The following is a 13,528-nucleotide window of genomic DNA, read 5'->3' on the forward strand; positions in this document are numbered from 1 at the left end:
CCGGCGGTGCGCACGCCCCCGGCGCCCGGCCCCTCGGCTCTCCCACGCCGTCACTCGCGGCCGCGGCGGGAAGGGGCGGGAGGGGGAGGAGCCGGAGGCGGCCGCGCCCCCACCGCGCGCTCCCGGCCCTTTAAAGACCGCTCGCCCTGACAGCCCGGCTGGCCTCCGCGGTCCTCGCGCACCCGGCTCCCCACGCTTTCTGCTCGCTAGTCGGACTCGGCAGGCTTGCGCCCTCGGCGGCGGGACACGCTCGGCCAGCGCGCTCTCCATGCGGCCGCCCACCATGTCTGGGCACTGTCTGCTCGCGCCCATCCCCGAGTCCTCCTCCGACTACCTCCTGCCCAAGGACATCAAGCTGGCGGTGCTGGGCGCGGGCCGCGTGGGCAAGAGCGGTGAGTGCCCAAGGGGCCGCACGGGGACGACGGCGCCTCGGGGAAGAGACGGAGCCCTGGGCGGAGGGGAGGAGGATAGAGCGCCAGAAAGAACCTGGAAATTTCCGCGCCGACCCCAGCTCTCCCCTTCCAGCCTGCTTTCCCCGCGGCTTCCCCGGGGCGTCTACTCCTGGGCTCCCGCCTGGCTCGGCCCCTGCAGGTGGAGAGGGGCTGGTGCGGCAGGTGGACACCTGCAGTCACACCCGCCACAAAATCCGCGGGAGACCGCGACGGCCGCACCCTTGGCTTTGCAGAGCCTTACAACGTGGGCAATACCCGCTGTTCTGCGGCCCATCGCCCTCTCCTTTTCCAGGAGAGCATCCCGGTTTGACTGGTTTGTCCTAGTCCTTTATCTGATTTTCTTATTTTTCTTTTTCAGCGATGATTGTGCGCTTTCTGACCAAGAGATTCATTGGCGATTACGAACCGAATACAGGTTAGAATAATTTCGTGCTCTCTGCTTTTGTAGCTGTCTGCTCCGATGTTCGTTTTTCTGATATGTGTGTAGGAATTTAAAAGCAAACTCTCCTTCATCCTTCAGGCAAGTTGTATTCACGGCTTGTCTACGTTGAGGGGGACCAGCTCTCCTTGCAAATCCAGGACACCCCCGGGGGCATCCAGGTAAGGACTGCCTGAAGCCAACAGCTCACACAGCCCTAGGTGTGTACCTAGGGGGCTCCGCAGCAGGAGCAAGACGTGTACACACACCGGTTTTGCATTTAGATGGCGTGGGCTGTCCTCAGGTGGGCTGTTCCAAACCCTCCTGGTGGGGCCAGGGTGAGTGGATAGTTGGAGAGGTAGCTTCCTCCAGTCCAGCACCTCGAAAGGGGAGACATAGTTAACCTCTCTTTGCAGCCCTGGCAGACCCTCACTAGTTGCAGGGATGGGGCTCACCACTTCTTTCAGAGCTGGACCATGGAACCATTAACAGACTGTTGGGGTGGGGTTCTGGAGAGGGTCTTCTCCCCCAGCAAGGACAACAAGAGTGCTTCTAACTGTTCGCTCAAGTCATTTAATTGCAAACAGATAACCCCTTGGCAAGCAGTCAGGAATTTAACTTGATTAACAAGTTATTAATTGCTCTCCCTTCGAGGGAGGAAAGGTCTTGTGGAAGAAAAGAAAGAAGGAATTTGTTTCTGTAACATTCTCAAAAAGGACATGCTAAAAATATTTTTATGGGCTTGGGAAAAGATATTTATCTTGGCTTCTTTTCCAAGTTTTGTTTATTCTCAGTTCCCTGAGGATTGCGCCATTCTTCTTTGAAAGTTCGCATTGAAGTCATTCTTCTGTCAGCGGGGGCTCACCACAGAATACCTGCTGAGTGGGGAATTAAAGATAGTGCATTGGTGACAGCCAATAAAATAACCCAGGCAGGGAGTTTGCTCTTCCTGCATCCAAAGCCTCCTTCTGCAGAAGCTAGGTAGCATGGGAAAACTGTATTTATGATTTCTCTTTTGAACTTTTTTTTGCAAGGGTTCCTCTGATGTTATTTTGAGTCCTCTCCCACCGAGGGCTTCCTTGATCCAGACTCATTTTGATCTTTTCCAGGTCCAAGACAACCTCACCCAGGTAGTTGATTCCCTGTCCAAGTGCGTGCAGTGGGCAGAGGGCTTTCTGCTGGTCTACTCCATCACAGACTATGACAGCTACCAGTCCATCCGCCCCCTTTACCAGCACATCCGGAAGGTCCACCCCGACTCTAGGGCCCCTGTCATCATCGTGGGCAACAAGGGGGACCTTCTGCATGCCCGGCAGGTGCAAACGCATGATGGCATTCAACTGGCCAATGAGCTGGGCAGCCTGTTCCTTGAAATTTCCACCAGTGAAAACTACGAGGATGTCTGTGATGTGTTTCAGCATCTCTGTAAAGAAGTTAGCAAGCTGCACAGCCTCAGCGGGGAGAGGAGGAGAGCCTCCATCATTCCCCGGCCGCGCTCTCCCAACATGCAAGACCTCAAGAGGCGCTTCAAGCAGGCTCTGTCTTCCAAAGTCAAAGCCCCCTCTGCACTGGGGTAAACCCATCTCACACAGACTCTGCTCCTTTTTATTGTGCATTTGTGCAGCTGAAAAAGACTGGGGATCTCCCTTTTTAATTGCACATTCAAAATCTATTTTTATACAAACTATTGGTTTTCAAGTGTATGTGTATTTCGGAAAACTCAGTGATTGCCTAGAAGTTGGATAGAGGTTTTTTTAAATAAAATATTTTTTTTTTACTGTAACTGCTAGCCACTTTTCCATTAAAGGCAAAATGGCAACATTACTCCTTGTTTTTTAAATGTCTTTTTATAGAAATCATACTTGCACCAGAGCCCAGAATGGCTCCATGCTTGCCCTCAGTCTGAACTCCTATTGGTGTCTTGCAGTAGGGGGGCTGATGAAGAGGGAATCTGTTGTGGGAGAAAGGAAAGAATGTGGAGGAGAAAAGATTTGAGCAACTGCAGGATGTCTTTAATTAGGGCACTTTGCCACAGGCATGAAATTGATAGCATGTGATTTTCAAGGAAAGGGGTTCATTGTACGCTGGTGCTAAGAAATTGCAAACATAAATAGCAGTTTCAGTTGTTGGTGCAAATGGAAGTCTACCCTCTCTACCTGTATTAAAAAACAAAAATTCCTTATGTCAGTAAGTACACCCTACCTAGAGTTGCTTAAAAATTCTCTTTCTTGGGGCACCTGGGTGGCTCGGCTGGTTAAGCATCAGACTCTTGATTTCTGCTCAGGTCGTGATCTCAGGGTCATGGGATTGAGCCCCATGTTGGGCTCTGCGTTGGGCTCCGTGCTGGGCATGGGGCCTGCTTAAGATTCTCCCTTTCCCTCTCCCTCTGCTCCTCCCCCCACCGCCGCCCCTCCCCCCCCAATAATCTCCTTCCTACTCTGTCTTCCTGACCCTCACATCCAACAGGGCACCTGATCTGTCAGTTCTCTCTCCTCTTTTTCTCTGAAGCATCACTCTGCCAGAATCCAGGCCTGTACAGCTCTTGCCTAGACTGGCAGGCAAGTGTAGGTAAGACCGGTTTCTTGGCTTCTGGACTAACACCCTTCTAATTCTTTCTTTACACCAGACAACCCTGATCACTTTATTTTAATGATGGAAAAACCTAAGCTGTGTTCCCCTTACCTACTGGATAAAATATAAATGAGGCAAGGCATTGAGATGATTTACACCTCTCCAGCCTTATCATCCCCTCCTACAAACACTCACATCGACACACGCATCGACACACGCCCTCACACAGTGGGCTGAAAGCCCATTCCACAGAACGGTCTGCTGTTCTCAGTATATACCAGGCCCTTTCATGCCTTCCTCCCCTAGCAGGAGCTATTCCCTGTGCCTGGACTAGTTCTCTTCTCCTCTAAAAGATCACTAACTCATTTTTCAAGACCCAAGTCATGGGCTATATTCAGTGCAGCGGCTGCCCTTTCCGAGTCTTCCTCTGTGTCTGCAGCCTTTCTGGGACCCCCAAACGTCGTGTATCTAGTTGTCACCCCCATTGGAAGGAGTGCTGCTTGTGGGCTGTAACTGCATTTCATAACTTTGTATCCCAAGCTTCTGGCCTAGTGCTTGCACCTAGAATGGAAGGTTTTCAGTAAATATTTGATGGATAGATAATATGATGAGCTGAATGCATTATTTTTTGGTGCCAAGGGACAGTAGTGGGAGATTGCATGAAACAACTTGTCACTTCTGTAGAACAAGGACAGGAGGTGTTCTGAGTAGTTAAAGTACTTTATTAGCAGTGACAGAGAGGAAGTGACACATACCCAGCTTCAGGCCATTGCAGACCATTACCCTGCCTCTAAGGACACCTGCGTCCATCTCTGTGATGTCAACACCATTCTTCCCTCCAGTTGAGGGGTGTCTACCTATGCAAAATGGCATGAAGGATTACAAAAATTAGGTAATTTATGTCTAAAGCAGTGTCCAAATAATTAAGGGAAAATAAGATTTTCAACTCCATTATCTTTGAAAAAGCGCCCAATTCCTCTTGCTTGTTTGCACACCATCAGAACAAAAGCAGTTCTCCCTATCATCAGCCATTCCTGCTTCTGCCTTATGGCTTACCTTTGTAGGCGAGGACATGAAAGCAACAGGTTGACCTCATCATTGCCACGCCCCCCAGTGCGCCCAGATTGCCTCCCTGTGTCAGGGGCTCCTCTGCCTCTAAGGAGCCGAGATCAGACATCCCATGGGAAAAAGCATTGAACATCCCATGGGAAAAGTCATCACGGAAAAGCTAAAAAGAACAATACAAGAGATGTCCCAAGGCAGGCTGTGATGAAGTTCCAAGTGAGAGAACGGTAAGGACAGGAAGTACCCTTGAACTCTCCAGGGGAGAGCACAGCGTGGACCAGAGGGGTCAAAAGATGAGTCACAGGGCAGTTCCAAAGGGAGCAGCAGCCTCTCAGGGCTCAGGCAGGCTGGAGGGCCAAGCCGAAAGCACTCCACATGGTATTTTTTCCTGTCCTCAGCATCACAAGTAACTGAGCTCCCGGACCTCAAAGCTGCCTTTATTTCCGGTCTCCAGAACTGACCCAGCATACGACCTGGATCTCTGGGCTCAGAGGGACCTCAATGCCTCTTCCCCAGGCCTCCTGCTGATGGGGGGTGAGGTGCATGGGCACATCTGGAAGGAGCCCTGGGATAGTAGCCCCGGAGATGGAAGAGGGGAGCCTGGAGTTATCAGGGGGCAGTTAGTGTGGCAAGTTGTCGGATGTGTGTGTAGGAAAGAGGATCGGAGGATTTAGGCTTGGCTCGGTGCTGAGGAGACCATAGAGTGGGAGCTGAGCTTCCTGCAGGCGAAGGGAGGGCAGAGCTGTCAGAGCCCTGGGTGTCATTACAGTGCTGGGACACAGCTCCTGGAGCACTGGGCAGAACATCGGGAAGGTGGCCACGTGGGTAGGAGTCTCTTTTTTTTATTTATTTTTATTTTTTAAAGATTTTATTTATTTATTTGACAGAGAGAGACAGCCAGCGAGAGAGGGAACACAAGCAGGGGGAATGGGAGAGGAAGAAGCAGGCTCCCAGTGGAGGAGGCTGATGCAGGGCTCGATCCCAGAACGCCGGGATCACGCCCTGAGCCGAAGGCCTAACGACTGAGCCACCCAGGCGCCCCTCTCCACGTCTTTATCACAGTTTTGCCTTATCTATGGGGTGTCATCCTCAGTGCCATCACCTCCGTCCTCACAGCCCCTCCTCACTCGGCTCCCCACCCACCTGTTTCTGAGATTCCCTGTCTCCACTGCCACCGCTCATCCTCCTTCTGGATGAGGCTCCATTCTAATGCTGCTCTGAAACTGCGGCATGGTTGAATTAACGTGCCTATGGCTGTGGTCTGGGAGAAACAGCGGCTAAACCGTACGTCCTGCACACATTCTGTGCCTCACATGCCCCTTTTGAAAAGCAAACTGGAGTAACGAGAAAATAAATCTATTATAGCATAAAAAAATAGATTTTGTTTTGCTTGTGTCGAGGTGAAGGGCACCACGGAAGTTCTAAAGTTTATTCACATCTCTTTGGAGGAATGGATTAAAATAAATAACTGTGGAAGGCGGCAGTGAACAATAGAGCAAATGCCAAACACAAGATGACTGTTTAGTCATGAACTTGGGGCTCAAATAGCTTTTTTGTTCTGCGTATGTGTTGTAATTTGTACTTCTCACTAGGCAAAGTTACCAATCCAAATTTACAATGCAATGATATTTTGTATGATGAATAATTTATTCTTACCATTTGCTCTGTCTCCAAAAGGTGGGGTATTTTTAAGGACTTTGTTAAAATGAGTCTTAAGCTTCTTTGACACTCAATAAGAAAGGCGTGATATATTAAAAAAACTCAAACACCATGAAGTTAGAACTAGGGCTCTAGGAAAAATGACCTGATGTAAGCAACGATTAGTTTACAACAGCAAAACAGTTTTCCATACACAGAGCAGAAATTTGCCTATCCTAGATAGCACAGCCAGCCCTCATGTCTGGATGCCCCCATGTGCTTCTGCCCCAGGAGAGAACGCGCTCCACGAGGGCTGGACAGGTCCTCCAACATCTTCGGCTCCGTAGCACCTGCTAGAGTGTCCTCTATAAGACAGGATCTCCAAAAGCATTTGCTAAGGTGAACCATGAGAAAAATTAAGGGGTCCCTCCAGTTACTTTTGCATGGCTGTGAGTGCAGGGGTGTGTGTCTATGTGTGAGTTCCCTTTGTCGAACTGTCAGAGGGGACCCTTTCCCATTCTCCATGCAGGGCTGCTTGAACAAATAGGTATTGCTTTTGGCATTCTTCACATCTTTCTAAAGATCACCACAATAGTGATTTGCATGATTTCAAATCATATTTATTGAGAACCTGTTCCCTACAAATCTCTGTGCTAAGTGTCACTGTCATCAAGACAGCACTCTCTTTCCAGAAACTCAGTCCCAAGGGAGTTCTAGGGGCTGGGCCTCAAGGATGGGACTCTGTGGGATGAAAGGCAAAATACGATTCTGACCCAAATCTGAGGGTGTTGACAAAAATCAGTGGAGGGGACAGATCCTAGAGCTGAGCGGGCAGTGGAGGCAAATACTCCATACGGGGTGAAATTACCCTTCCAAAGAAAATGATATTTCTTTCTTTACAAACTGGAAAACATGGATTTTTTGAGCATTATTTGCTCAGATGAGGATGAATGAGTTAAACTTGTAAAATATTTACCGCCGTTTTTTATTGGCATTCTTTATTTAAATTAGAAGAACATTGTTAACAGCAAGGCTTACTTACACAAACAGATTTTGCCTGGGAATACTAACACGTACTTATGGCTGTGGAAAAACAGGGAAATTTCAGGAGCTCCTGCTGATGAGACAGTTACTAACCAGCTTTATGACGGCGGCAGAGTGTGGGTTCCAGACTGAGATGAGGTTCCAATCCCACTTTACCTGGGGCAAAGCGCAGTATAGGTTTCCGTCTCTGAAAATGGATATAATACCACCCATTGGGCAGAATTGTTCAGTAAGTCGTCGTTGTTTTAAAGATACCTTGGTACATTATGAAGCTGTTTTTGGGAAATGAGTGCTTTTCGAAGTTGCTTGTAGAGTCCAAAAAGTAGAGTAGTTGCTTTGCAAGACAGGCCTTGCTCCACGTCATGTGGGAAAAAGAAAGTTCTCTAGGGAGCAGTTATTCCCTCACAGTAATTGATCCCTTACTTTGTGCCGGGCACTTTTACTGTCTTGATAATACCTTTGAGGTAGAGCTACCATCACTCCCATCCTTCAGACGTGGAAACTGAGGCTCAGAGAGGTCACGCCATGGCCAAAAGTCACAGCAGCCAGAAACCAGGAGGTCTGGCTCCAGGAAGGGGAAAGGGCTCCCTTCAGCTCCGGGCTGTTTCCCAAACCCCGCCAGGCATGTGCCTGCCAACGTCTTTTGGAGAACTTGTTAAAAAGGAAGATTCTGGGGCACAGTCCCAGGGTTTCTGTTGCCCCCTATTCGGGCTGTGGGGGAGGAGTCTGCATTTTAAAAAGCTCCCTGAGTAGTACTGAGGCCGGATGTCTCCTGTTAGGAGCTTTCAGCAAATCACAGTCTGGGCTCCCCCCAAGCTTCCTGTTTATCCGGAGGAACGGCAGATCTGGAGGGGGGACTGTGGGAGGGCCGCACCAGAGGGATGGGAGCCCCTGCGTCTGTGGGGGGCTGGGGGGGGCTTCTCTTACTGAGCTGCAGCCAGGAGTCTTCAGCACCACCTGGTAGAGTGCAGTCGTCTTTGGGGGAGGGCTCTCTCCCTGAGTCACTGCTTTGAAAGCCATTTGGGGGGGTTGGGGGGGCGTTGGGGGGTAGTGGGCACTGTCTAAGTCAGCGGGCCTGGGACACCCTCCCCCAGCCGTACTCTCTCCTCAAACTCTTCTCTGACCCACCTGGAGAAGCAGCCTCCACAGTGACCCCCAGAGCTTCAGGCATTTTCTTTTCTCCTGGGGCACCTGGCAGAGGAGGAGGGGACGGCTGAACCTCAGTGTCCCTGGGGGCTGTGGGGGCCAATGGTGTACTACAGGGAGGGAAGGCGCCAGTGCCGAAGTTGCCAGTGCACACCTGGGAGTTGCCAGTGCACACCTGGAAGCTAAAGATGTCTCCCCACTCCAGCTCAGAGTGGTCCAGGGCACCTCCAGGAACGGCATGCTGTGTGTGTGTGTGTGTGTGTGTGTGTGTGTGTGTGTGTGTGTGTGAGGTGGGTGGGGTAGGAAGAGAGAAGGAGCAGGTTCGGGCTTTATAGCGAAAGGTCAGCGAATTTCTCCAGATGGGGGAAATGTGAGGATGCTGCCACAGTTTGAAGGCCCTTTGCCAGGGGCTGTGTGCTGGCTTCCTTACCTGTAGCATAATAATAAAACTAACACAACAAATAGCTAGCGTAATTACTGAATATGCACTATTTTTGTTCCACATATTCCCATGTGTTCATCAGAGCTCTCCAGAGAAATAGAATCAACAGGGGAAAAAATATACATATATATATATATGACTTGTTATAAGGCATCGGCTCAGGTGATTATGGAGGCCGAGAGGTCCCAAGATGTGCAGTCAGCAAGCTGGAGACCCAGGAGGGCAGGTGGCAGACTTCCGCTCTGAAAGCTGGCAGGCTCGAGATCCAGGAAGAGCCAGTGTTACAGTCTGACTCCAACGGCAGGAGAACAGCCCAGCTCAAAGCAAGCAGGCTGGCGAGCTCCTTTGAACTTAGGGGATGGTCAGCCTTTCTACCCTAGGCAGGCCCCCCCTTGGATTGGATGGGGTCCCTGCATATCAGGGAGGGCAGTCTGCTCTACTCGCTTCACTGGTTCTGATGTTGCTCTCATGTAGGAACACCCTCACAGACACACCCAGAAGAACATCTGGCCAAATATCTGGGTACCCCATGGCTCAGTCAAGTTGAATATCAACATAACCGTAAACCACAGTAAGAGTCGCAAGTGTATTATCTCATTTAATCCCCCCAAACAGCTCCGGTGGCTTACTGTCACCGTCCCCATTGGATGAAGCAGGGAAACGAGGCTCCGGGAGGGTCATTAACTTCCTCGTTATCTCTCAACTGGTAAGGGGCAGAGCGGAGATTTCAGTCCACATCTCTTCGATTAGAAAGCCACCAGGCTGTATTGCTTCCCATGCCAATTGTCAGAGGTCGTCTGCAAGCTGCTACCATTCTCCCAATCAACCATTTTGGCCTTGAAAAGTACATGGTGTATCGGTCAAGGCTACCATTTGTAAGCAATAGGAAAGGCTATGGCTGGTTAATAAAAAAGGATTTTATTTAAAGGCTTTTGAGGGATCACCTGGGGGGCTCAGTCGGTTAAACATCTGCCTTCAGCTCAGGTCACAATCCCAGGGTCTTGGGATCGAGCCCTGCATTGGGCTCCCTGCTCAGTGGGGAGTCTGCTTCTCCCTCTGCCCCACCCCCCACTCATGTGCTCTCTCTCTCTCTCTCTCTCTCGCTCTTTTTTTTTTAAAATATTTTGTTTATTTATTTGACAGAGAGAAAGTGAGAGAGGGAACACAAGCAGGGGGAGTGGGAGAGGGAGGCTGAGCAAGGAGTCAGACTCGGGGCTCGATACCAGAACCCTGGGATCATGACCCGAGCCCAAGCCAGACACTTCATGACTGAGCCACCCAGACGCCCCTCTTGCTCTCTTTCAAATAAATAAATAAAATCTTTAGGGGAAAAAAAGGCTATTGAGGGGCACCTGGGTTGCTCAATCCATTAAGCATCTGCCTTCGGCTCAGGTCAAGATCTCAGGGTCCTGGGATGGAGCCCCACCTCAGCTCCCTGCTCAGCAGGGAGTCTGCTTCTTCCTCCTCTCCTCCCTGCTCATGCTCTCTCTCGCTATCTCTCTCCCTCTCTCAAAAAAAAAAAAGTCTACTGAGTTGCTTACAGCATCACCGGGCGAGTGGGAGAACCACATCCGGGGCTGCACAGCTACAAGGGAAGCTGGGGAACTAAGTGTCTGGCATTTTCAGCATCTGCTGTGTTGGATGGTCCCTGCCTCCCACCCAGCCCCATAGGGTGCAGGCTCTCCCCAGATGCTGGAAAGGGGTTCGGAGACTGAGCAGGACAGAAGGTGGCAAAGGCCACCACATACATCTAATGATGATTGGATGATGGGAAGGGATACCTGTCCTCCACTGTAGATGTGACACTGGCAAAGGCCAGATCAAAGGCACGTCCTGGGGACTTCCTAAATACTTGACCCTGAGAATGCATATATATCTGACATTGGGGAAACCGAGGTTTTCAGACATTAAGTAAACACCCAAATTCTATTAGCAAAGAGAGTTCGTGTTATGGGTAGGATTGCGTTCCTCCAAAAAAACAGATGTTGGACTCCTGGTACCTCCAAATGTGACCTTATTTGGAAATCGGGTCTTTATAGAGATAATCATGTTAAAATGAGGTCATTTGGATGAACCCTAAATCAATATGACTGGTGTCCTTACAAAAAGGGGAAATTTGGTGCCGGGCTGGCTCAGTCGGTAGAGCATGCAACTTTTGATCTCAGGGTTGTGAGTTCAAGCCCCATACTGGGCACAGGGTTTACTTTAAAAGAATAGTTAAAAAGTGGGGGGATATTTGGGCGCAGAGACAGACGTGCATGGAGGGAAGGTGACGAGAAGAAACACGGGGAGAAGGCCATGTGAAGATGAAGGCAGAGGTTGGGATGAGGCCCCACACGCCAAGGGACTGCCAGCAGCTGGAGAGAGGCCTGGGCCAGATGCTTCCTTAGAATCCAACGGGCGGGGTCCTGCTGACAACTTGACCTGCTCCTTCTAGCCTCCAGAAGTGGGAGACAGTCCATTTCTGTGGTTTAAGCCACCTGGCTGGGGCATTTGGCGATGGCAGCCCGAGCTGACCAGTCTGGTTAAAATATGGCTGCGCCCATATTTGAGTCTGAACCTAAAGCTGGAGCTCTACCCACTGCACACCTTGCTCCAAGCACGGCAGCCCAGAGCAGAGGACATGTGACTCTGTATTCTACTCTCGAGCTGCGTATCAGGATGTGGGCTTAGTTGACATGAAATCTAGATGGCCTGGTGAGAGAGAATTTGCTTTCCCACATACGCAGTTCAAGCTGGGTGTGCGGCTCTGCTTTGAGGTTCCTTCAGGGGCCCAGGCTCCCCATCTCCGTCACTTGGCCTTTTTGGTGTCATCCTGGTTCCAAGGTCTAAGACGGCTCTCAGCCAGTCTGCAGCCAGAGAGCACAAAGGCACTGGGAAGCACAAGATAAGAGGAGGCTCCTTCCCTTAAGATGGAGAGTCCTTCCCCTCTGCTCACCTTCCATCCTGTGACTGAGAGATGCTGTCTTCCACTGGGCAGCTTGCTCCCTGCTAACAATTCTACGGCCATTTATTATTATGGGACAAGAGAATGGATCTTGGAGACAACTAGCCGTGGCTGCCACAGAAGCCGTCTCAAGACAGATTTATCGTCTGGGTTTTCACAGGTTAGTAGAGGACAAGGAAGAGAAGAGTTTCCTTCATGTCTGGCTGAAGAAGGAAGGGGAAGTGTTTCCCTGAATGGCCCTGCCCAGTGTCCTCTCAATGGCTTGTCTGCTCCTGGTACCAGAGGAGCCTGAAGACTCTGGGGTCCCCGCCTCGGTTTCTCCCAGGCCACCCCCACAAATCACAGCAAGGTCCTCTGCCTCGGAGGGACGGGGTCAGACTGAAGAACAGTCTGATGGTCAAGGACATCCTTATTTATGGACTTGAGCTTGGAATGGAGGAAATGAGGTAAGTGGTGATTCATGGGCTTTGGCTCCCCAGCTGCAGATGGAAAACGATTGGGGTGTAGCGGCTGAAGCTGGACTTCCCCTCCAGGCTGGTTCTGTGGACTACGGTCCCCTTGGGGCTGCCCAAGAGATAAAAGCACCCCTTGGTAGGGAACGCCTCTGAAAACCAACGAAGGTTGGTCTGCTTGGGCTTGTTCAAGCCCCTGAATGAAGAAACATAGACTAGAGTGTGGCTTGTGCAGTTCCTCGCAGAGCCTGAGGGACTCATCGCCCCTCCCCGGCCCTGATGCTCCTCGGTTATACATCGAGATGTCTGGATTCACTAGTGGTCCAAAAGTTCCAGCGTGCAGTAGACTCACCTAGGGGTGCGTGCTGAAAGTGCAGTTTACTGGGCCCACTCCCAGACACCCTGCGACAGCAGTTCCAGGAGGAAATCGCCCAAGAAAAAGACCGAAAACCTACTGAGTACCTGGCACCTGCCGAACATTGCTCTAAAGAGTTTTCATGGATTAACTAATTTTATCCCACCACGATCCTGTGACATGTACTATTATCATTGCATTGGACTAGTTAGTATTATTAGTACATTATTAATAGCATGTACTATTACATGCACAGATGTGCAAACAGAGGCACACCACAGCTGAGAGGCTTTTCCCAGGTCGGGCAGTTGGGAGAGGCAGAGCTGTGATCCGGGCCCTGCCGACCTTGGCTGTGGGTCCAGGGCTCTCCGCTCCTGCTTTTCCAAGAGGCTGTCATCAGCCACGAACCACCTGTTCTGCTGGCTGCTTAAATAAACAGTCTCCCTGAAGGGACTCACACTTTCGTAAAGAAGGTAAGATAGACACGCACTCCGCAGAGTACAGGGCAAACTCAGGCAGAAGCAACCAGAAAGGGATGAGCCATGTGCTCCGGGAGCAGAGCGGATGGCCAGTGAGAGGGTTCCCGTCTTTCTGATGGGAGGGGTTCAGATAAGCGTTAGAGAGAAGGAGGCATCTGGAGTAGAAGCTTGTCCATATGTAGAATCTGAAATTTTAAAAAAAGGGAAGAAAACCCCAAATGAACAAACAAAAAGAAGAACCAGACCGATAAATACAGAGAACAAAGTGATGGTTGCCAGAGGGGAGGGGGGATGGGCAAAGCGAGTGAAGGGGAGTAGGAGGTAGAGATTTCCAGTTACGACTGAGTAAGTCACGGGGTGAAAGGCACCGCACAGGGAATATAGTGAATGGTGTTAATAGCGCGGTATGGTGACCGATGAGAGCTCCGCGGCACAACGTATAGAAATGTCCGATCACTGTGTTGTGCACCTGAATCTAACATCACATTTTATGCCAACTGTATTTAAGTAAGTAAGTAA

The 13,528-nt window shown here is 50.5% G+C and overlaps 1 protein-coding gene across 1 annotated transcript; it reads left to right on the forward strand.

The window, feature by feature from the left end:
• Positions 1 to 118: 118 nt before the first annotated feature.
• Positions 119 to 2,689, forward strand: RASL11A (RAS like family 11 member A). Its single transcript, XM_011234737.3, has 4 exons — positions 119 to 392; positions 811 to 867; positions 973 to 1,052; positions 1,980 to 2,689. Exons 1-4 carry the CDS (start codon positions 269 to 271, stop codon positions 2,445 to 2,447), a joined length of 729 nt encoding a protein of 242 aa, XP_011233039.3. The 5' UTR covers positions 119 to 268; the 3' UTR covers positions 2,448 to 2,689.
• Positions 2,690 to 13,528: the final 10,839 nt, after the last annotated feature.

Source organism: Ailuropoda melanoleuca, chromosome 7 (assembly GCF_002007445.2).
Source record: "Ailuropoda melanoleuca isolate Jingjing chromosome 7, ASM200744v2, whole genome shotgun sequence".
Taxonomy (NCBI): domain Eukaryota; kingdom Metazoa; phylum Chordata; class Mammalia; order Carnivora; family Ursidae; genus Ailuropoda; species Ailuropoda melanoleuca.